This window comes from Cavia porcellus, unplaced genomic scaffold, assembly GCF_034190915.1.
Source record: "Cavia porcellus strain 051 isolate PalLab524CR breed Dunkin Hartley unplaced genomic scaffold, mCavPor4.1 scaffold_18, whole genome shotgun sequence".
NCBI lineage: Eukaryota > Metazoa > Chordata > Mammalia > Rodentia > Caviidae > Cavia > Cavia porcellus.
In genome coordinates this window covers 9,586,067-9,610,740 of record NW_026947501.1, presented here as the reverse complement: position 1 = coordinate 9,610,740, position 24,674 = coordinate 9,586,067, and the positions used below count along the sequence as shown (strand labels likewise).

Here is a 24,674-nt window from a genome sequence, read left to right as displayed (position 1 = left end):
TTACGTGACATGCAGCAATTACTGATATTCATGTTAAATTAGTGTATTTAAATAAGAAAAGTAGAAGACACATTGCCGTTAAAATATTACCTCTTGCTTCGTACATACTTACCCTGTTGTTCTTTCCACTCTGAAACAGTTTTAGAAGTCTTCTTTTATGACTGTCTTTATGGAGAGTGATCTAAAATATGGTGAATGTTGCTACTGAGTGTCATTTAACGGAAAGGTAAAGCCATGAAAACATTACAGTGTGTCTTCACCTACTTTATTCTCCAGAGGTGGCACTGTGTGACTTCTGGCTCTTCCTCAAAGTAAAAATGAGGATGAAAGGTAAACATTTTGAATTGATTCAGGACATTAAGGCAGCAATAACAATGCAACTAAAAATATTCATAAAAGAGCACTTCCAAAACTGCTTCAGAAGGTGGCAAGGGTAAAGAGATAAAGGCTTTCAAAGTGAAAGGGAGTATTTTGAGGGCTATTAATGACAATGCTTTTTACTGTAACAATTATTTTTAAAATATTTACTGTGCTTTGTGATCACCTCATAAATACCAAGGCACAGTACAACTTTGCAGATGCCCATATAATACACACTTAGCCCTTTGTCCTTAATAATGGGACCCAATTCAACTAAAAGAAATCATTGAGCTGGGTGCAGTGGCCTTTGCCTATAATATCAGCCGTTGGGAGGCTGAAGCGGGAGGACTGCCACAAGTTCAAGGCCAGCCTGGATTACAGAGTGAGCTCAAGGCCATCCTGAACTACAGAGTGAGACTTAGTCTCACAAAAAAAAAAAAAAAAAAAAAAAAAAAAAAAAATTCATTTACTAAAAAAAAAATTGCATTTACTCCTGCTAATGAAGCATGTCTCTGGATGGGGCTCCCAAGCACAATCCTTCAAGGCAACTGACCCAGGCGGTGTGCATGACCCTTGTCTGTGCCCCTTCTTCTTCTCATGGCCTGGGTTATGAAAGCATAGCTAGCGCTGTGGAGGCTGCATTGCAACTGCGAAGTGACCTGGAGGATAGATTATGGAACGTTGTGATCATGGAATGACCATATGCTCTGTGAAATACACACCTTGCTCTGTGAAATACACACATCTCCAGGCTTTTCCTACCTAAGGGAAAAACAAGTCTCTGTTTTGGTTCCTCCATTATTACTGTTGTTTTTCTGTGTCAAATAGCCAAACCTATTTCTAACACTCAAGACATTAAAAATCTATAGACTATATCATAAAAGATAACCAAATATCAAAGGAGATGTGTCTAAAATATAATCTCTCAGTTGGTTATGGCAAAGAAGTCAGTTGAGGTTCATGAAGCTAACTTGGCCAGTGGCTGGCACTTTAGTGTGCATGGCAGGAATCTTACCTTTCCAATCCTGTTATAGCCGCACACTTTCAAGGAGCTAATGAGGCCAACAGGACAGCAGCTTGTAGAGAGATGCACACAATATTCTTTTAAAATTAAAAAAACACTACTATTGTAAACATAACTAAGAAGAGCAAAGCAGTTTTCAGCCAGAGTTTTTTGAGTTCTCTATTCTGACCTAGACTAGGAAGGTCCCCAAATAAGCCAATATATATGGTCCTATTCCTGTTTTCACTTGAATATTCATTTCAGAAAACAAAACATCCTAAAATAGGCTCCGAGTTTTCACTAGTGACACAACTTTTAATATACAAACTTTTAGTAACAACACAATCAAGTGATCATAATATGGATAGCATTTTAATGTTATATTTTTTAAAAGAAGAGAATTCATTCTTAACCTAAATAGTTTTCATATCATGTTGCAGATAACAAACATTATACTTACGAAGAAGTGAATTACAATATTATAATGCAAAAGAAAGAAAAATTAGCAAAATTTCTAAATATATTAAATAGAAAAAGTAATAAAGTTAAATGCTGACAAATATAGTCTGATGTTGCTGGTACTTTCTATTCATCAGATATAATTTGTATTATATTCTCATATAAGATCATACTAAAATAATACAGGCTTCTTGACAAAAGAGTCAATAAATAATCACATTCATGGTTGGAATAGCAGGCCCCATAGATGTAAAAATTAGGTTGAGTCAAAGCGTTAGCTCAAAAGATTGTGGATGTCTTATTTCCTGTAGAGCTGACTAAAATCCTTTACACAAAGTTCGCAGAGGAAAATGTTGATGAGATGAAAGATGATCAGTCTTGAGGTTTCATATATCATATCAGTTGTAACTATGTCGCTTAATCTTTTTGAACATGGTACAAATAAATCAAATGAATGGAATATTTTAATCTCAGAATGACTTTAAAGCAAATTTTAAATGAATAAATAACATTTCTATTTTTTCCCAAATTATGTTAATTGTAATGTTATAATCGTACTAATCGTCATTTATATTTATACAGACAATAATATCCTAATTACAAAACACATAAGTTGCTGCCATTTTCCCAGAATGTTCTATTTGTGTAATAATAGTTGTTAATCACTTCAGACAATACTCCAATCTGTATTACGAACTAAAGGTTGACTGTTATACAAATTCATATAACTCTTATTAAAGGAAAATTTGGCCTTTTGAGCAAATAAGACAATTGGAACGAAAAATATCCATCAGAGCAAATCACATTTATCTTTGGGTACTTCTCAAGCTTAACTGCACAGTTCAAAACATATGTATGTGATGACTTCACATAATATGTATGCAGATAACTTCAGACGAAGTAAAAATCAAACAGAACAGAATAAAAACAATAAAAACAAAGCAGTGAACACAGTAAAGGACTTCAAAACAAGCCCATAGTAAATCCAAAATTGCTACCATAATGTATCTTGTTACCTTCCAAACAGTTGACCCTGCCATTAGATTTGACATAAACAAAACAAAAGAGAATAAAACCCAACCCAACAATGGAAACAATATAGGACTTCAAAACTAGACCATAGGAAATCAACAATGGCTGCACTCCTCAGGAGATCCCTGCGAGATGCCACATTGCATACTGCTATCCCGGGAACCCATGATCAGACCACTGGCCCTAGACCTGTAGTGTTAGTGGAACACCAAAGCACCCCAGGCCTCCAACTGCATTTCACCTGCACAGGTGTCATCACAGCCTGTGTCTCTCCAGACAAAACAGTGGATTATGGTGCGCCTTGCGGGTGGGGGAGGGAATGCTCCTTCTCGGTTGGCAGCCGGCCTGCAGGAAGCCGCTGGGCTCTGGCCTTTCCTGTCTGGCAGGGGTGCGCTCCTGGCGCATCTTCCCAGCCTGGGCTGCTCCTGGCTGACGGGTCCTTTGTTCTCTGTACCCTCGTCCACATGTGGCAGCGCTGACTCACCGCAGAGGCTAGCTAGGTCCGGCTGTTCCAGTCTGACAAGTGCGCGCGTCCACAGCTCTTTATAACTAATAACACAATTTCCTAGATTTATGCTGGAATCAGAACTCTACATCATTAGACATGTTATCCACATTTATATTTGAAGCAGTGCTCAGCCTTTGAGATTTCACACAGCAGCAATTTTTAATTCTGAAAAGTACGATAAGGTTGACACCTTTTTATATTTCAAAAAACTTTTTAATTAAAAATAAAGTAATAGAGGAATTTTAACAGAATAATAAAAATACGGATACTAGGAGTTTTAAAAACTAGAGCATGTAATTAAAGCTGCTCATAGTGGCACTCACTTGCAATCCCAGGGAGGCTGAGGCAGGAGGATTACCATGTGTTCAAGGCCAACCTGGGCTACATAAGTGAGTTCAAGACAGCCTGCACTCCACAGCAAGACTCTGTCTCAAAAAAATAAATCTTGCCTCCTTATACACACATACACACACACACACACACACACACACACACACACACTGACACACACACACATATATTTTTATGTATGTATCCTATTTTTTTCTCATTTTTCCATGGATTAGTTTTTGGAATTAAATTTGGGAGCCTTCAAGTACAAAATTTGATTCATTTAAGATTCTATATCATTAATTCCATTTATTAATTACTGACGAAAGAAAATTTATTACTGAGGACTTTATCCCATAAACATATATTGGGGTAGCCTGACATGGTGATACACCCCTATAATAGCAGCATTCTGGAAGGCTGAAGCAAGAGCATCACAAGTTTGACTCCAGCCCCTAAAATCTTGTGACTTAGCAAGTCTCTGTCTCAAAATGTAAAAAAAGAAATATTGACAAGCACTGAGGATATAGCTCAGTGTGAAGGGACTCAGTTCAATTTGCACTACTGAAGAGAGGAGAAAAGGGGGGAGAGAAAGAGAGAAAGGAAAGAAAGAAATAAGAGAGGGAGAAAGAGGAAGAGGGAACGAGAGAAAGGTAGGTAAATGCACGTACATATGCTTGTGCATATGCATGCCTGCATACAAGTGTGTGTATGTATGTAAGCATGTATGCATTGTGTGTGCACATATGCATGTATTCATGCGTGTATGCATATATGCCTGCATGTACTGAGTGCCTGCCACCAGCCAATCACATCACAGAACAAGATTCTGCTGCCGTGGGGGCCCATATTCCAGTGGGCAGAGATAGGTAACAAATAAACAAATATATATTCAGGCAGCAATTAGTATTAAGAAGAAAAATGAACCAGCTTAAGACAGAGAGTGATGGAAGAGGAGAGAGGACATTCAGAGAAGTATTCAATCAGGAGATATTTAGGCTGAGATCTGAATGAGATGAGGGGTCATTTAGATTCCTGTAGTAATGGTCAGTAGTTATGCAGCATTTACCCCTGTGCCAATCAGTATTCTAACTCCTTCACATAAGTAAATTCATTTAATCCTTTTATTAACTGTATTGTCCATTAACTCATTTTAAATCGAGGAAACTGAGGCTCAGAGAGGTTAAGTATATTGTGCAAGGTCATCCAACTAATAAATAGACCGAAAAGAAAGCCTCAGAGTCCGGCCCCAAAGTGTCTTGTTCTGAACCGTTACTACCGTGCTTTGTATCTGTCACAGGGGTGCATGTCACAGGAATGTGAACAGCAAGGAGGAACCCATGGCTGCAGCAGAAGAGGCAACGGAGACGGGTACAGAAGACCTGATCAGAGAGGCGATGGTTCGCTTGAGACAAAAGAGGCTTACATGGGGCCTTGAATTGCACAGTGAGGATGTTGGGTTTTACTATAAATGAGATGCAGTTAGCGAGTCATTCTGAGCAGAAGACAGAATCCAAGTTGTGTCTCAAAAGACCACGCTGGCTGCTATGTAAAGAACAGGGCATGGTGCAGGCAGGGCTGCCGCAATGGTTCCAGGAGACAGATGACAGCAATTTTAACCGGGGAAGGGATTTCTGGGCTAGGGGGATGAGAAAGGATGAGACGGACATACTTTGAAAGTGGGAAGAGCCAGGAGACTGAAACAGGAGGACTGCAAGTTTGAGGCCATCTTAGGCAACTTAGTGAGATCCAGTTTCAGAATAAAACAAAAAGGCTGGGACATGGCTCTGTGCTCCCTTGGGTTCAATACCTAGAACCCCAAAGGGAAGCAAAACAAAACAAAATGAACCCACAGAATTGGGTGATGGCTGGGATCTGGATAGAGAAAGACACAGAGATCCATGAATTGATTACTCCAAGACGAAGACTCAGCGGCCGAGGGGAAGCTGTAGGGTGAATGCAGGGTCAGGGGTGGGAAGCAAAATCGAAGCAGGGACCCAGCTTTGAACACACCAAGTTTAATATTCCCGTTAGACTGAGCCGATTAGGCCCAGAAGCCTGCAGCTCGGGCCTGGACACACACATTTGGGACGCACGACTTTACAGATGAGAGTTAAAGCCCCTGGACAGCAAGGAGACAGAAGACCTCAACCTGCCGAGGCCGGGGAGAGGGGAGGAACTGAAGAAAGAGCCCGGAGGGGTTGGGAGGAAGGAGCAAGGAAATCCCTGTAAAAACGGTGAGCTTCAGTGTACCGACACACATGGGTATCCAGCTACTTCTTAGGTATATAGTCTTGTAAGGGGAAACAGAAAGAAAAGGGTGCGATCATTTTCAAAGTTCTATGTACATACTGTTCATCTTGTAAAATTTTCATACCAAGATAGAATACAAACTGCAGATGACCTGAGAGCTGCTGTTTCCGCATATGCTTCCCACACTGTCTATTATCAATCTAGTTTTCTTCTTCTCTTTCTTGTTTCTGGCTAAGATGATTTTCATGTAACATAAAATAAACCAGTGAATAATTATTCAATAGCACTTAGTGCCCTTACAATACTATGCTAGCAATCTTTTTAATCTTTGTGAATCTGATGGCTGAATAAATTCTCTTTGAATTCCATAATAGAAATATTAAATATTTTCAAATATTTATAATGTTTTTCTTTTATGAATCACTTGGCTATTTTTTCCTCTTTAGATTTTTATAGTGATTCATATTTCAAATACTTAAGATATTATACTTACCCCATATATACTTCAGGTATATTTTGATAATTTACCTTTGACCAGAACTTTGGTTTATGGTATTTCTTGGCATATAACGTTTTAAATACTTCAAGACTATCCTACACCTTCACGTTTTACTTGGCTTTAATTTAGCTTTGGCTAATGGAAAACCTGATTCCAAGAAGCTTCAAGGAATTTGAGTTTCCTAATTAGGAAAGATAGACAAAATTTCAGGGTTCCTTAAAGCAGTGGCCCACAAATATCAACTTGTGTATTTCCATCTTCTATCTTCAAACCTCACCACCCACTGGGTCAAGTTCACCTACAGCTAGGTGCTCTCATAGATTTGGGAAGGACCTGGATCACTGCACCTCCGTTCGCATTTAGCAGAAGACCACAAGCCACTAGCAAAGAGGGTGTATCCGCACGGTGTGTGTGTGGGAGGGTACGTGTGTACGCCTCAGTTCTGCCACTTACCCATTCTTCTATCAATCACAACGCGGAGAGAGTTAAAACCACTCATCTGGAGTTACCATCGCAGTATCCACTCTAGCATGGAATAGGTTTTAGGGAAACAATTTTCACTACAATTAGAATATTTTAATGCATTAATTAATTTGAATGAATTTATAGTTCTGTAGTACTAAGACCTTTCATCCAGACAATTTCTTGCCATTTATTCAAATTTTCTGCTTTTCTAACGTGTATTTCAGTAAGGACTTGTAATTTTCTTCACATTTATTGTGCACATAATCTATTCATTTACATGTTTACTTAATTTTAGATATTTTCAGGTAAGGCTCTATAATGAATGGAACTTTATTTTTGATAAATTTAACTATACAAATACACATCAGTAATTAATTCGAGAAGCATGGATGCCTCTTGAATCAGGATGTGGCACTTAGAAGTCTCCAGTCTTGTGACTAGCATTATTCAGGACCCTGGATGGTATTTGTCCTTATCGCTCATCCTGTATCCACAAAAACAAAACAAAACAAAACAAAAACAACTATTTCTAAATATTGCACTACTGTGACCTTGACATAGATCTTGTTTCCAGTTGATGTGAGCATCTAAATGATAGAAAAGCTCAGGAGAAAGAAATGACAAAAATTAATTACCTTGTCAAGCCCTTCCTATGAGAATAAATGCAACAGAATCATGTGTAAAGGAAGTATATTTCTGACAGTTTAAGAATCTATCATTTTCCTGCTCTTCATTTTCTGATTTGTGGTTCTATGGAAATAACCCATATTACTCCTAAATTTGTATGTCTTGATGTAACATACACAAAATGTGGTACTGATTCTTTATATTGATAACTAGAGGGTCACAATACTAAAATTAAGAATAATTTTATTTTCCTCAAAATATGATGGTTAAGTTACAAAATTAAAATTTCAAAAGACAAACTTTAAATATTCAAGTTTATTTAAATAATTTTTTTTAAATTTTTGAGCCATTTGCAGACTGCGAGGGGAGAGAACAAAGCCTCACCAAAAAGCAAGCTCTCTCAGCCAACCAGAGCCAGTGTGGGCTGCTGCAGGCATGGAGACAGCAGACCCCAGCCCCTTCCAGCATAAGGGCTGGCAAACAAGAAATACCAACTTCTCTTCCTTCCCTCAAGGGACCAGCTGACCCAGGGAAACACAGGCTGTGATGATAACTATTGAGGTGAAACGCAATTTGATGCTTGTGGTGTTTTGGTGTTTCACTGACCTTACAACTCTAGGGCCACTGGTCTGACCATCTGTTTGGAGGACACCAGTACACAGAGTGGGATCTAGTGGAGATCTTCTGAGGGTGGTAGCCATTGTTGACTCTCTATTGTCTTATTTCATGATGTTTTCATTGTTGTTGGGTTGGGTTTTATTCTCTTTTGTTTTGTTTGATTTTGTTACATCCAATGGCATGTGCAGCTATTTCAAAGATAGCAAGATATATTATAGTAACCATTTTGGATTCACTATTATCTTGTTTTGAAGTCCTCTATTGCATTCATTGTTTTGTTTTTATTGTTTCTATTTTATTCTGTGCTGTTCTGTTTGATTTTTACTATGTCCAAAGTTATCTGCAGCTATTTCAAAGACAACAAAAGGCATTATGGTAACTATTGTTGATTTCATAATGTTATGAATTTCTGTCACTTACACTGGTTTGTTTTGATTGATTTTGCTCTATTTTCCTTAGTTTTATCCTCTTTAAAATAAAATAAAATTAAAAAATAAATATATTCTTGATATTCATTCACTATAATTTGTAGTTCACCTTTGACTATTAATAGATGGTTTCAAATTTTAAAGTAAACATTATTATTAGAAAACAGATTTAGCCAAGCATGGTGGCTCATGCCTTAACCCAGCACTTGTGAGGCTGAAGCAGGAGGATTACCATGAGTATGAGGCCAGCATGGACCATAACAAGTTGAAGGTAGCCTAAACTACACAGTCTCTTAATAAAAAAAGAAAAGAAACAGATTAATTTTTCAAATTTTTGCAATTGTTTTATTTTTTATGAAAATATAATCAAAATGGGTATATTCTGAATATTTAAAAATTTTTATATCATTACTGAACAGAAGTTAATATCTTGATTATAAAATTAGCCTTTTTGTCATAACAAAACAAAAAGAAATTTTATAGATTATGACTCATGCATTATTTTATCCTACTACACAAAAATGCTGACAGAACATCCAGATGTGCATATGAAATCAGGTAACTTTTTGCTTTGTTTTGTTTTTTGAGACAAGGTCTTATTGCGTAGTTCAGCTGGCCTTGAATTCACTATGTATTCCAAGCTGGCCTCGAACTTGTGGCAATCTTTCTGCCTAAATCTCCCAAGTGGTGGGATTACAGCCTGCGCCACCACACCTGGCAAATCTAATAACTGGCTACATTTTGCTAGCTTGAAATCAGATAGAAACTGTAGCTTTACTATTTTAACTTGCATTTTTAGTTTTGTTGCCATTTAAATACAAGGTTTGTGGACCTTCATTTATGCTCTAGACTGTGCAGTCATTACATAGGTACTTGGGCCTTGGTTGAATGTGGCTTCACTGATGGCTCGATCTAGAGAATAACGCCATCAGGGGAGGAAAGCTGCTGACAGCCCAGTGATATCCCAGCCTAGCAACTGTGGCAGGAGGCAGGCTCAATTCTCCCAGCATTTCTTATCGCCTGTATCACACGCTCATCAGACAAACCACAGTACCCGGGATTCTGAGGCTATACCCAGACAAGCAGCTTTCATGTTCCCTTCTGTATCCAAGAGTTGACAGGGTAGCACTTAAAATAAAACTCATTGCATTGGCGCCTAAGGCATCTACTTAAGCATGCAAATTCATTTTATATTTATTGAGCTCATTAATTCTAATAGTTTTTCTGTTGTTTTGTGGGGTTTCTAGGCAGCCAATGCAATAAAATGAAAACAATGATATCACTACCTCCTGCTTTATAATATTAACTATGTAGTGCCTGTTTATTCTATTGTCTTGAACTCTCCAAACACTGTTAAATGGTGATAACGGCAGACATCCATCTCATTCCTAGCTTGAGTTGGACTTGCTTTCAGCAGTTCATTAAATGTTGTTAAATACCATGTTGCCATTTAATATTAATATTCTTTACCATTTCTATGTAAGGTCTGGCTGGGTCTCCTTAGCAAGTTTTTCAAAAGCAGGTCTGCACCAATATGGGTAATGCCACCACTGACAAATAATAAAACGAAAAAAAAGTCTTCCACTTGATTAAACAAACTGTTCAAAATTCAGAACCACTGCCAGCTGTATGACTGCATGATTGAATGCCTGCTTTGCTCCTCCAAACCAGAGACTATCTGCGGCTATACAAACATCTAAGGTGGTCGGAAGTTTTATCTTTTATTGCTTTCAGCTTGCTTTGTTATATTTAGATGGAAAAAACAGAAGTTTACAGTAAGCACACAAGTAAACATTTAAGGTTTTGTAAGTGAAAGTTCATCTGATTTTAAAATTTGCGGCCTATTTTATATAGTTTTTTGTACATTGTATATCACAAGTTAAAGATGTTTAACATAAAATGTGAACACCAATGGAGTGAAATGTCACTGTCAAGAGAACCAGAGGTTAAAAACTACTTTGCTGAGTTGCAATCAAATAAGACCGATGAGTGAACTCTGATACGGCAGAGACAGTATCCATTCTATTTACCATTTTATCACCAGAGACCAGCGCATCGTAAATAGTCAAAAAATATTTAATGAATTAAATTGATTCAAAGATGTACAGAACAATTCCTGAAATTAGGCTACTGGAAAATGGGTCTTACTAAATTCAGATATTATATTTAATTTTAAGAGAAATTAATATTTATTTGGGCTATAGTGAGAAGGAAAACTTACAATGCTAGACTTTTCTCTACAGAGTTCTGTAACTGTTATAAGTCACAGCAATTATTGTTAATTATTCTTATTGTTTCTACTGTATAATTTTCAGCCTTTCACCATAGTCAGGAGGTTGTATGCACTCAGGAAGCTGGACTTCAAATCTAAGTTATCTCATGTGCTCAAGCAGTCCACCTTCTCTGACATGTGAGGTCCACATCAATGTCTGCCCTCCAACTTAAAGTTCCTGCCACAGTCTCCTTCATCATCCTGTTACTTCCTTCTAAGACTTGTCACAATTCATAATTATCTTCTTTGCTTGGCAGCTAAAGGAGAGTCTGGCAGGCCCACCACAGCATCCGCTAAGAGGGAGCCAACAAGGCTGACTGGGTGATTGAACTGTGGGTGCCTCCCTCTGCCTTTTTCTTTTTTGTCTGTTTGTTTATACTTTTTGGTGTTCCAAATGTTCTAAAACAAGTGTGCATTAGCTAAGATCAGAGCAGTTCCAATACTGAAATAGAGAGACCTAGTGTTTAAACCAATCAGAAGGTACTTCTCTATCCTTCTGCCGTCCAGTTCAGCCCAGCAGTCCTCAGCCGGCACGACGGCTCACTAAGGGGCACTCAGACCCTCTGGTTACTCAGCCCCTTTCATGCACGGCTTTCGCCTCATGGTTCAAGGTGGCTACTTCGTTCCTGTCTTCATATCCACATTCCTGCAGGAAGGAGACAAGCAGCAGTGGAGGGAGTTCCCTTGGCTTTTCAGCGCACAGCACAAACACCACACAGATTAGTTTCATCCATTGTTCACTGGCGAGACTTTGTCATCACATAAACCATCAAGAAGTTAATACCGCTTATTGTAGGTGGATGTCACAGCCAGTTTGGTTTGCTGAAATAAAATACTCAAGGCAACAGCAGAGTTAGTATCTGCTAAGGGCCTATTTCTCAACAGTGGAGCCTTCTGTGCTCCCCTACATGAGAGGTGCTCCTCCTTCAGGTCATTTCAAAGGGGAACTGAGCCCACATTGGTTCTGTACTCATCGCTTCCCAAAGGCCCTTCCTCTTAATACCAGCATCATCTGGGATGTGGCTTCAACGCATGAGCAACACAAACATTCAGACCATAGCAGGAGCCTCCTGTACAATTTAAATTCAGGGCTTCTATTAGTAAAGAAAGAAGGTGACAATTAGACATCGGATTACAACTGACAGTCTCTACCACAATCTGCAAAATATTGTCTAGTTAGAAAAACAGTAAATTTACAGTAAAATAAAGGAGATACTACAATTGTTTGCTACTCTCCATAATCCTGAGAATGATGCAAGTAGTAAGGTCAGGGCACAGGTGATTATCACAATGTTTACAAATACTTCAGTTTAATCAGTATGACGCTGAGTATCAATTAATCTTTAATTCTGGGAACAGTCAGGTGACTTTCTATCAAGCAACATCATCCAGAGGAGTCAGTCAGTGTTCCAGTTCAACAGCTGCATTCCAGCAACAGTTTCTATAAATCCTTCTGCCATCAAAACCAGTAAATCATACTTTTCTGATTAGCATACTTAGTCAAAACTAGACTTTTATTGGTAATTTAGTGACTTTTTAATTGGCATGTAAATACTCAAAATTCATCCCTGACAGTGAAATTAAAGGTATTCAAGATGGACATAGTGTTTTATACCTGTAATTCCAGCACTTACAAGGACTGAAGAGAGTTCAAGGCCAGTCTGGTCTGTATGTGAGCTGAAAGCCCACATGAACTACATCATATGACCCTGTCTCAAAAATTTTTTTTTAAATTTTAAAAGAGGAAATTACAGCTATTCAAAACATATGTATTGGCTCAAATGATTTAGAAACATGCTCCAGTCCTTGCATAAACATGGTACAATACAAGAATCCAGAGATGCTTACAACACATAGCATCAGATATGACATTAAAGATTTGGGTCCCTAATTGATCTCATAACCAGCCATTACTTAGAATTCAGAGGAATTCTAAAAGGAAAGAATATTAGATCTATTTTCAATAAGTTTTCCATTAAAAAATGTTTTGCATATAGGATGCATGCTATGACTCGAATGCATCTCCTCTGAAATTCGGGAGTGGAAATTGAATGGTTAATCTGATGACATTAAGAGGTAATTAGGCAGTGGCTTATGGCACATGAGTGGAGTTAAGGTCCTTGCAGAAGAAACTTCATGCAGCATTCAGTGCTCCTGCCTTCCTCTTCTGGCCATGTGAGGGCAGTTCTTCTCTCCTCCAGAAGACAGAGCAAAAAAGCACATCTTAAAATAAGGCCTCACTCGACAGATGGATCTGTTACTTCATTTTAGACTCCTCAGTTTCCAGATATGTGAGAAAGTCATTTCTTCACTTCGTAAATTACCCAGTCATGAGTATTACAAACAATAAATCAAAGCTCTTAAAAGAACAGAGCAGTAGGGCATCACTGGGTTTACATAAAGTTTGAAAGAACTGCTTTGGGCCACTTGCTGACCAAATATTTGATTAGTAAATGGCTGCATGAGTGCTTGAGTTTTGCCTGAATGCTGCTTTTATTATTATCTGATAGCACTCTGTGGGAGAGCCACTAAGCATAATCTCAAACCTCATTGATGCATATTACTGATCACCATAGGAAGTTAAAAGTTTTGCATGTCTAAGATTGTAACACAAACCCCGAGAGGCAAGCCAAATCAGAAGATATAAAAGTCATGATGCTCGACTTCTGGGAGAACATGGCAGAGAGATAGCAGCAGCTACGGAGGCTCTCTGAGATACCCTGCTTAGAGTCCAGGAATGGTGTGGTGCGAGGAGTCCTAAGCAGGGGGAGATGTACCCTGCCGACCCAGGAACAAACTAAGCTAAGAGAAACCAACTGGAAACACAATCCCGGTGCTATAACAGGAACAGATAAGGTCTCAGCGCGGAAGCTGGAGCCCGTGCCACTGGAAGCCGTGATTTGAATTTCCTGCTGCCACGGCTGGGTCTGAATCGGCACAGCAAGGAGAGAGACAAGTGAAAACTCTGAGAGTGGGAACCTGTGAACGGAATTGAGAGCAGGACTGGCAGGGAGCCCTACCTTGACCTGCGGTGAGTGAGCAGAACGGGGACCCTTCCATAGAGTAGGAGGCTCCAGCAAAGGACATACTGGGACCGGGCAGACTAGCCGGAACAGGATGCTGCAGTGACTTTAGTCTCATATTCCCCTCTCAAGTGGGACTGGTGGGGAGTGCCTGGCCTGGGTGATGCCTCTGACTAAGATCCAATAGGCTAAGCCCAAACAAGGTCCCAGTGCCTGGAGGTGCACCCTAGCAGTGAAGCCTTCAGTAGGTTGACCTGGAGTGGCGGGCCTAGCAGAGGCTGCCCAGGTCTGTGTCTCCCTAGTACACTGCAGTGGGTGGGAACACATAGCCAGCTATTCAAACAAACTGTAACCGACAGGGAGAAAAAAAAATGGGCCTCCTATACTCGCTTGTATGGAAGGAACAAAAAGTATGGGAAGAGGGAGCAACAAGAAAGGATCCTCAGTCCCCAATCCTGAGAACATTGATCCAGGAAAGTTAAATGCAAAGGAGAATGAGGAAAGAAAACATGCATTATCAGACACGGCACCAATAGAAAAAAGCAGTATCTCCGGAGCCACATAGATGAGTTCAAAAGAGAAGTATTTAATGAAATAAAGCAAGATATAAGTAGAATACTTAGAGAAATGCTAAGCACCGCCCAAGAAAAAATAGATGGTGGAATGGAAGAACAGGAAAAAAGGGGAGCATTGTTTGATGGAGAAAATAGAGAAAACATAGAATACATGAAGCAGGTTCAAAGAGATTACCAGGAAACTAAAAACTCTATCAAAAACTGGCATAACAGCTTGAAAGAAACTAAGGATAGATTATCTGAATTGGAGGGCAGATTTGTAATATGGGAGCATGAAATGAAAAACTTCTTAAAAATAACAAGTAAACAAACAGCAATAATACAAAGGCTAGAAGATGATAAGAGGATCTATAACTTAAGAATTAAGAACATAAAAGAAGTAGGGACACAAGCAAATGGACTACAAAAGCTATTCACAGAAATAATCCAAGAGAATTTCCCTAATTTAGCAAAAGGTAAAGATACTCAGATGTATGAGGCATACAGGACGCCAGCCACCTACAACCCAAACAGAGCTACACCCAGGCATATAATAATCAAAATTCCAGAAATCCAATATAAGAACAGAATATTAAAAGCCATCAGAGACAAGAAACAGATCACTTACAAGGGAACACCCATCAGAATTACAGCAGACTTCTCGGCACAAACCATCAAATCACGAAGAGCGTGAGGGGAAATAATTCAAGCTTTGAAAGATAATAATCTCCAGCCAAGATTGATATATCCTGCACAACTGTCCCTAGAAATTGATGGAAAAACAAGGTGCTTCCAGGATAAAGAGGAACTAGGGGAATTTGCAACCACCAATTCAACTCTACAGAGAATACTGCAGGATATTCTAAACAAGGAAAATACTAAGATCCCAGAAACAGTAGCAGAGAGGCCACAATGAATGGAGCAGAAAGCTAAATGAAGAAGACAAACTGACAACTAATGACAGAAAAAGATCTCAACAGAAGTGAGGCAGAGAAGATTGGATGGTAGGAACAGCTATTTTGGAGAACACAAGACATCATAATTGCTAGAGCTGATTTAACATCATCTTGTTGGGGCTGGGGATTTAGCTCAGTGGCATAAGCGCCTGCCTTGCAAGCAGGCAGTCGTGAGTTTGATCCCTGGTACCGATAAAAAATGAAAAAAACGAAAAAAACAAAAAAAAAATAACATCATCTTGTTTTGAAGTCCCATCAAGCTTTTGTTCTTCTGTCTCCATCGGTCTTAATAGGTTGTATCTTATTGGATTTTATTATATGTGATAATATAAACAAAAACTTTTATAGACAAGGAGATTACACAGAAACCATTGTTCATTTTCTGATAGTTGATTCTAAATACTCTGTAATACTATCATTCTCTTGAATGGTTTTACATTGTCTTGATATGTTTGATGCTACAGTATACAAAGTTATACTCAAAGATTTCAAGGAAAGAGACACTATAGAAACTACTTTTATGTCAGGATATCTTGTGGTGAAACACTATTTTTCTTAAATGGTTATGTTTTGCCCTGCGCTGTTTTGTTGTTATGCCCTCTTTTATCTCAATCTCCATTTTATTATTTACTTGTTTATTTTTTTAATTAAGGAAAAATAAAAAAAGCAGGATACATTATATTAACCCACTTTGATTTCCTATTAACTTGATTTGAAACCCTGTATTGCCCTCACCATCTTGTTTTGACTGATTTTCCCCTATTCTGCTTTGCTTGATAGTACTAACTTCGAAAGTATAGGCAACAACTGTAAAGACCACAAGATTCATTGTGATGCCCATTCTGGTTGACTATTATCTCCTTTTAAAGTCCTGTAATGTCTCCAATGTTTTGGTTTTATTCTTTACTGTCTTGTTCAATTTTATTATAACTGATGATATAGGCAATTCTTTTTAAGATAGCAAGAGGCAGTATGATAACCATTGTTGATCACCTTGTATTTTGTCTTTATATTATCTATTATGTCCATCCTTTTGATTTGACTGACTCTGTTCTGTTATGTCACATTTGGTTTTACTCTCTTCAAAAAAAAAGTAATAAGAACTGTGGGAGTAATAAAACCCAAAATGTGTAATTGTCACTGTACAAAAGAGAGGAAAAGAAACCTCTGAAGGATATAACTGCATATATGTTTAAGTGTATAAAATAGATAACCATATTACTGAGTTTTGTTGGATCATTGAACAAAACTGTTTGCAGACTCACTGTTTGAAACACCACTTTATATGCTTTAATTTTGTAACTTGAACAACTATTTCTAAGATAACAATATGTAATCTATTAACTAGTGATTCCCTACTGTTTATTCTTTCTGAAATTCTGTATAACTTGTACCCTTTTTGTTTTTTTTTTCTTTTTCTCCTTAAATAAAATTTTTTAAAAGGTCATTATTCTCTTTCTTCTATAATGTTCTATTTATTCAGAATTAATTTAGAGGAATAGTTTGTCTTTCAACTTTAGTAATAAATATATTAAAATTCTGTTGTGTGAAAACTTTACCCCCTTTGGGGGCTGATGGTGCAACTCAATGGTAAAGCACTTGTCTAGCATGCACAAGGCCCTGGGCTCTGTCCACATATCCCACCGCAACCAAAAACAAAAATGAATGAAAGAAAAAGGAAAAGAAATTTCCTAATTCTGCTTCATTCATTTTTAGAATAAATATGCACTATTAGTTTTTACATACTTAAGTAGATGGAAAATCAGAAGAATATTTATGATTTGTGAAATCAGAATTCACTGTCCACAAATAAAGGAACATAGCTTTGTTAACTATTTACATAGCAACTATGACTGTACTGGTTACAAGAGCAGAGTTGAGTGCTTGCAATAGACACTGATTCATGAAGCCTAAACTAGTTGTTATCCAACCTTTTAGAGAAAAAAAAAATTTTACTAATCCCTTCTGAATGATGGGGAGCTATCATTAAACAAGGTAGAATTCCTACAGAGTATTCTGAAGGAAAAGAGATAATAAGCAAGTACAAATGTAACCAATGGCTGTAAGTGTTATGGTAAAAATAGGAACGAGGTGACAGGGAGAGACACCAGCAAGCTCTTCGGTAAGGAAATGATAGCTGAGCTAAGAGCTGAGTGGCAGGAAGCAGACAGCAGAATGTTCCAGGTGAAACCCCTTGGGGACTCTCCAGGCTTACAGTGCAGGTACAGGGTGACAGCCGGCACAGTAAGGCGGTAGAACGGTAGGTACACTTCCCACGTGTCTCCAGAGCTCCAAGAACGACAGGGACTCTTCTCAAACACAGTGACAACAGCTGAAGAGTCATTAACAACCACTTGGTCAATGTAAAAGATAGACCACAAGTTAAGAAACTGAACCATTTCCCTTAGTTCATATGCCTAGAAAAGGTAGCTAATAATTTGCAAAATTTTTCTCTTCCTCCACTTTTCACCTTCAAAACAATCTGAGAAAAGGTGCAATTAAGGGAAAATCAGTTAAGATCACATGTAAACTCTGCAATATGGGAGGTCTGTGAGTTACAAACCGTGCACATAGGTGCGCACAGATCACCAACGTTCAGTATTCCCCCCTCCGATCCTCTTTCTAACTGTACACCACTTCCAGAAGTAGAGGCTCAGGTTGTTTCCGCATCCCTTTACTGTCATGGGTAACACATAACATTGTGAAATGTCAGTGTGGAAAATGATCTGAAGAAAATTCAACCCAGGACATGACTTCAGTTGTCACAAATGTGTTCACAAATAAAGCCCATGATTACAAAAAATGATTTCAATTTTAAAAGCTTTGCCTAAAACATTCAACTTTCACGTAATCCATCTGCAAAGCACTTAGATACGGTTGATACTTTCAGTGATCATGGTTGGAGGGAACGAAAGTTTTATAAAACCAATATTCCAATTATTACAGACAAAAAAAAAGTCTTTATCTTTTTGAAGAAAAGCAAGCCTTTCAAAAGAAGAGCAAGAAATATAATTAGAAATGTATCAAGGACTAAAAAACTGTTAACTCAACTAAAAACTGTTAAGTTGTTTCCTAAGAAACCAAAAATAGAATTGATAAGTACAACTTTCAAAGAAGCTTAGATGTACTTAGCCTATTATTACATTTTCCAGTTCAAAATTTTTAGAATCACTAATTTAAGGGTTGATAAAAAGCTTTATATGAAAAAAAATGTTAAGTTCCTCCCGTTAATTTTGTCTGTAATGGTTCTACTGGTGAAAACTGACCCTCACAAATGAGGAGAGTGCCAGGGCTGCCCTTAAACAAACCACTAACATAGTTAACAACCAATACCACAATGTGATTCTTGACCCCAAGACAGGTGTCGATAATAATCCATAAATCTGTGACATAACAGTTACCTGACAACTGAATTGACTTAATAAAACAAATGTGAAGTTGGTCATCAGGAATTAAAACTCTTGGGGAAGAGGATCTGGAGAAACAAGCAGAACAGAGCAGGAGAGAAGGGAATCAAAAACGAGCAAAGAACACCTGACTTCAAAATGAGCTCATGAACTTTTCACTATTTTCAGAGCTCTGTGAGTAGCTCTGAGACCAAAAGTGTCCACATTTGGGTCTGAATGGAGCAGGCATGAAGAAAGCCACACATAGATCTTTGAGAATGCGAGCCCCGGTCTTTGAGTGTTGCTTCCTGGCTCCAGTGCAGAACCCTCATCCTACTGGCACAGATCCTCCATCTCACTGGCACAGACTTTCTGGCTTCCACTGTTGACTTTTGAGCCTTTCCAGCACAGATCTGTGAAACCAACTTGCATGAGCTATTGTCGTGGACTCTAGACCTCTAGCTGGACTCATGAAAGGCACTGTCATGGGCTCAGCTGGACTCACGCAGGACATTGCCATGGGATCCAGGCCCTCAGTTGGATTCTTTGGGGATTTAAGGGTGTGGACAGATTTCCTGGACTCTTTGGGTAAGTATTTGACTCTTTGGGTGACTATTATAAAATAATTCTATAAGTTATGTGTCTTGTATTAAAGTGTTTCCCTTGCAAACCCTGACTACAACATATAGTAACAGAATAGATGTGACCTTGGCATTGAAAAGGAAGTCAAGAGGGTTTCAGTCTCCAAGAATAAAATCCTTCATGTAGCTCTCAAGATCCTTCTGGAGTTTTCTAGATCATATCTTGCTTCATCGTGCACACATATTCTGTGTTTTCCCATCCACCTCTCCCTAAGCCCTTGAAGGTAAAAACCATATTAGTTACCTTTGTAGCCAAATTTCCCAGTACTCTGTCTGACTTATAGTAGATATTTTATATTTGGGGAATGAACAGCTAGATTGCTCAAAAGGGTATAGGTAATAAATAAATGGATCAACTCATTCTGTATCAGAGACTTTATGTAACCTTCTGGATACTCTCTAGTACCACCATGCTCAAGTGAAATATATACACTGTGGTCTCCTTGGCTGGCTGATAGGATAGAAAACAAAACAAGGCTCAGACAAAGACAATAACAATGTGGCATGAGTGGACAAATGGATCAACCTCTAATATTGCTGGATGACTGTTTAAACTGGAATGTAAAGTTTTGCACTCAGAACAGAGTCACATAAGTGCATTTTGCTGTATTTTCTGCAACAAGCCAGGCTGAGTGGCTCTGATCCAGTATTTACAAATGGAAACTGTCTTAGTTACTTTCTTGTCACTAAGACACAATGCCCACCATCCATAACTTGAGGAGAGGCTTATTTGGCTCACAACTTTTAAAGCTTTCAGTCTTCAGTCAGGTCCAAGACAGAAAAGGCATCGTAGAAGAGTCCTGTTGGAGGACAGATAATTGTGTGATGGCACCCAGGGAAGATTGGGGAAAAAGGGAGGAGCTGGGGAGGAAGATCCATCCTTCCAGATCAATCCCCCTCCACCCTGACTCACTTCATCCAACCAGGTCCCGCCTGCTAACAGCACATTCAACTTTTGATCACCCCACTGATGAGTACAGTGCCCCCATCATCGAATCACCTTCCAAAAGCCCTGTCTCTGAACACTTCTAGATCTAATCATACCAGAAACCAAAGGCTTTTACAGAGGTGCTGCAAAGTGGACAGTAAGAGTTTATACACGACTGCTTGAATTCCTTACTTAAGGCCCAGGATGCACTGACTTTTTGTGAGGGCAGGGAATGGGAGACTCATGGAAAGGTTGGGTCAGAGTGCTCTCTTGAAACCATGACTCCTCCCCAGTCCAAGGCGACCATTTTACCATGTATGGAACACAGTGCGCCGGGCATTGCCTCCACATGTAGTTGACTCTTGTGTAAATGACTGTATGTTTCTGGGGGGGAGGTAGGAGGGTGTCTAGAATTTGTAACTGTAAGTATTCAAAATATATTCAAAATTGCAGAAAATTAGATGGAGATCATAAAGGGATATACAATAAAGGAATATGTGTATGAAGTATAAAATTCAGACCATTAGAAAGACAATACCAGCAGAGCATGGTGGTGCATACCTATAATACCTGCACTTGGAAAGCTGAGGCAGAAGGATTGCTCAAAATTCAAGGTTGGCCTGGGTTATATAATGAGTTTAAGACCATCCCAAACTATATAATAAGGCCTCAAAAAATTTTTAATAAAAAAATAAAAGCTAGAAAGAAAAGCAATACCACTTAAAATTTTGTGTATCCAAAATGGTTAGTTTGAATGTAAGACTGTTCACTATCAAATACATCCCAAAAGGTTGGCATATGGCCCAAAACACTTCTGGTTTTCATTTATAAGGATTAACTTCTCTGTAACCTGTTTTTGCTGCTCTTTGCCAATTTTCCTACTTATATTCTCCGCCATCTTCACTCATCCCTACATATCCCGTGCAGGGCCTAGCAACTGTACTTCTGCTTCTAGTCTATCATCTCAACACAACCTGTGTATCTCATTAATGACTCTTCCCAAATCTCTGTAACTGGATCAGCCTTCCTCAAATTCAAAGTATTCTTCTTCATAGCCTTGGTACACAAGGAACTAAGTCACAGATTCTAAGTCTAGTCACAGCCTCACTAACTCAGTCCCAGCTTATTTCAGCCTCCACTAGACCAGAAGTCTAACCCTGTGACGCGTGAACTCGCTCAGCTCCTGTATGCGCTCCTGTGCGGTTCACTCCTGCGTCCTGCGCCTTGGTCCACAATGTCTCTTTTTTATGGAGCACCCAAGCTCCTTCTCTCTTCTCTGAATATCCAAATTCTACTCACCTCCTAACGCCCACGTCAAATTCCACACTGTCAACGTCCTTGCCCATCAGTCTTTTGAAATTCTACCATGCTTCCTTACTGTTTGATAAAATACTCTCGGTATCAGTAGTGAACTTTCACATGCATAGTTTTTATTTCCTCAATAGACTGTAATTTCCTCAAGGCCAAGGACTTTATCCACTGCTAATTATAACAGTAGGAAGGTCTGAGACATAGATCGTGGCAAACAATACCCTCTTGAAGCATTTAATAAGAGTGAGTCACTTTGAACTAGACAAGAGAGCATTATATTCCAGAAATGGCTTCTTCCCACTGATTGAAATGGAAGGACTCATTGACTTCAGATATACTAAACCAAAAGTATATACTCAAAAATCATATTTACATGGGCATAGTGTTTACCATGTGCTATTCAGCTGGGCAATAGCCTCTCTCCTCAAAACATGGTCCACGGACAAGAAAAATCTACACTTCTTGACAGCTTACTAGAAATGCAAAATATTAATCTGCACCTCAGTTCATTGAATGAAAATCCATGAAGGTTCCATGAATACAGAATTTCTACCACTTCACATTGCCTATCCCAGTGGTGTAGCACGGATTGCTGGAGCCCCGTCCCAGGGTTTCCAGTGCAGCAGGTCTACACTGTGACCTGAGAATACTGATTTCTTATAAAACTTACAAGTGATACTGCTGGCCTATGAGCCAAGAATAACACACCTTGTATTTTAGAAATTTCATTACAACTGTACTCCCAATAAATGAGAGAATACAGAGCTAATCAAAAGAGAAACGCAAAGGAAGTGGCTAAAAAATGTTTCATTTATAATACAAGACGGTAGCTGTGAACACTGCTTTGTACACAATGAGTAAAAATAGCTGGCGGAATCACTATAGCAACAGCTATGTCATCCGCAGAGACTTTCTCTGCGGCATCGTTCAGAAGGAGAGAACCATTTTACAGAAATTCTGTCTAAACACTGACGCCTATCAGAAACAATCAACAGGGGAAACATGCCTTGCTCATGAAGTACTAGGAGATAACAATATAAATTTAAGATGGATTTGAAAAGACTTCTTTAGGTCTAGATTTAGTTCATCAACCAGAAACACTAAGCTTTCACTTGTGTGGCTCTGAAAACAAGTGGGAAGCAGAGTTGAGTAATGCTACTCATAAATACTCATAAATGACTACTCATAAATTTTAAGTGTTTTTTTCAATCCCAAAATAACTTTTTTTTAAAATCTCAAAATCATAAATAAAACAATATATTTGAAAACCAAAGAGCTCCACCTAGAGTTTGAAGAAAAATTAATACTTACACAAATAAAGCATTTACATACTCATATCAATATTCTTCTCTTTTATGTTCCAAATATATATTTTACATCTTTAAGAAAGAGAAAACTTTCTAAAGTGTGAAATATTGTTAATTTAAAAGAGAAGTAAATTTTTATAACGCTACCTAGAATCTATTTTTCTTCTCAAAGCTTGGCAGTTCAATTTGTCACTGTGAATGATTATCTTCAGGCAAAGTATTAAAAAATTCGGATAGCAATTAAAGTATCGTGAAGCAGATAGATTATAACTGACTCAGTACACAGCTTTTACCTGACTTTGCCATGGACCTTCACAATTCCTCTTCGACTCCTTAGTTTTTCATAACAGGACTATACAAGACAAGCAGCTCTCAGAGCTGACTGTCCACTGGAACCTCTCAAGTACAGCAATAGGTTATGTCTGGATCCCAACCCCAGAGACTCTGAATTAACTGTTCTGTTGGATGGGGTGGGGAAGCTTAGTTCTCAGGTAATTTTCGTGTGCAGACTGGGTACACCAGACTGGACTATCTCAAGCTTTCTTTCACAGTTAAGCATCTATGGATGTAGTCCAGTGTTTGTCAAGTTTCCACGGAGTTCAGAGACATCTGAAGGGGTTATGAAAACACAGCTTGCCAGTCCCTACCCAGCAATCTGAGTCAGTAAGTTCAAACAGAGTCCAAGAATTTGTATTCCTAACAAATTTTTAGGTAATGTTGATGCTACTGATACAGGGTCACAGTTAGAAAACTATTGTTCTTGATAACTATAAAGTTAATTTGCCAAATTCCCCAACTTATTCTTATTCTCCTTTGTCAAAGCACAGTCTGGTGATTAATTAGTCCCTCAATTCCTTCTCTGACTCCTAATTCTCTCCCTCAGTGCCTAGCCCATACTACCAACAGTTATTATCCTAAGCCACACGTCCCACTGCCTGAGCTGCAACTTTTTAATGACTCCCTACTAATCACAGAAGACAAACCAACAAGGGTGCAAAGGTCTCCCAAGTCCGCCCCACTCTGCCTTTCTAGCCTCAAGTTTCAGTAGTCCCTGCCACCTGCCAACGTGCCAGTCAAACATTCCCACGCGCACAGTCGGGGCTCTTCCACCTCACTGTCTTCATATCTGCTGTTCATTTCTCCTGGACTGTCCTTATTCAAACTTTTCTTTCTGATGTATTTGTCACCATTATGTGTGCTAACTACTGGGAACTCAAGAAAGAAAAGGGAAAGCCCTGCCTCTGTGGAGCTTTCAGTCTCGAGAGTTGTGGTGGGTATTGCTGAACGGTGAGCCCAGCACCATCTTTGTGCCTCTCCCCTCTCTCACTACCCTCCTTATCAGTGGCTAAAGAAGCTACTCATAGCTAGGAAAGGCAAATGGCACATACATGGAAGTGTGCCCTATCTGGATGTATACTGCCTAGTTCAGAGAAAGTCTGTCTCCCAAGTAAAAAGGTGCAAATGCAGAGCTGTCCTTTCCTCCAGCTTTAAGTGAGAGTGTGATGCTTCACCCTAGGGCAGTCATCTAGAGCCATCAAGGAAAGGACAAGGGATCCCCACAGACACAATCAGCTGTGACCAAAAGATATTGGTCACAGATCACCAATATCCTTTGTGTTTAAGCAGAATAAACTCCTCTATTTGTTGAAGCTAGCTGTTTACCATGTTTTCTGTTATTTAGAGCTGAAACTCTCTTGGTGGGGAGGTAGGAGAT

The 24,674-nt window shown here is 38.8% G+C and overlaps 1 protein-coding gene across 9 annotated transcripts in view; it reads right to left on the bottom strand.

Moving 5' to 3' along the window:
* The window catches only part of Acyp2 (acylphosphatase 2), a 198,371-nt gene that overhangs the window by 122,445 nt on the left and 51,252 nt on the right, over nucleotides 1–24,674 (bottom strand). The window contains exon 4 of one of the 9 annotated variants that reach the window (XM_063229373.1): nucleotides 1,304–1,436. The exons of 4 other annotated variants lie outside the window; for them this stretch is intronic. In XM_063229373.1, the coding sequence (XP_063085443.1) occupies nucleotides 1,319–1,436 (118 nt within the window). In that variant the 3' untranslated portion in view covers nucleotides 1,304–1,318. 4 more of the 9 variants (XM_063229372.1, XM_063229371.1, XM_063229375.1 and 1 more) reach the window with 4 other exon arrangements.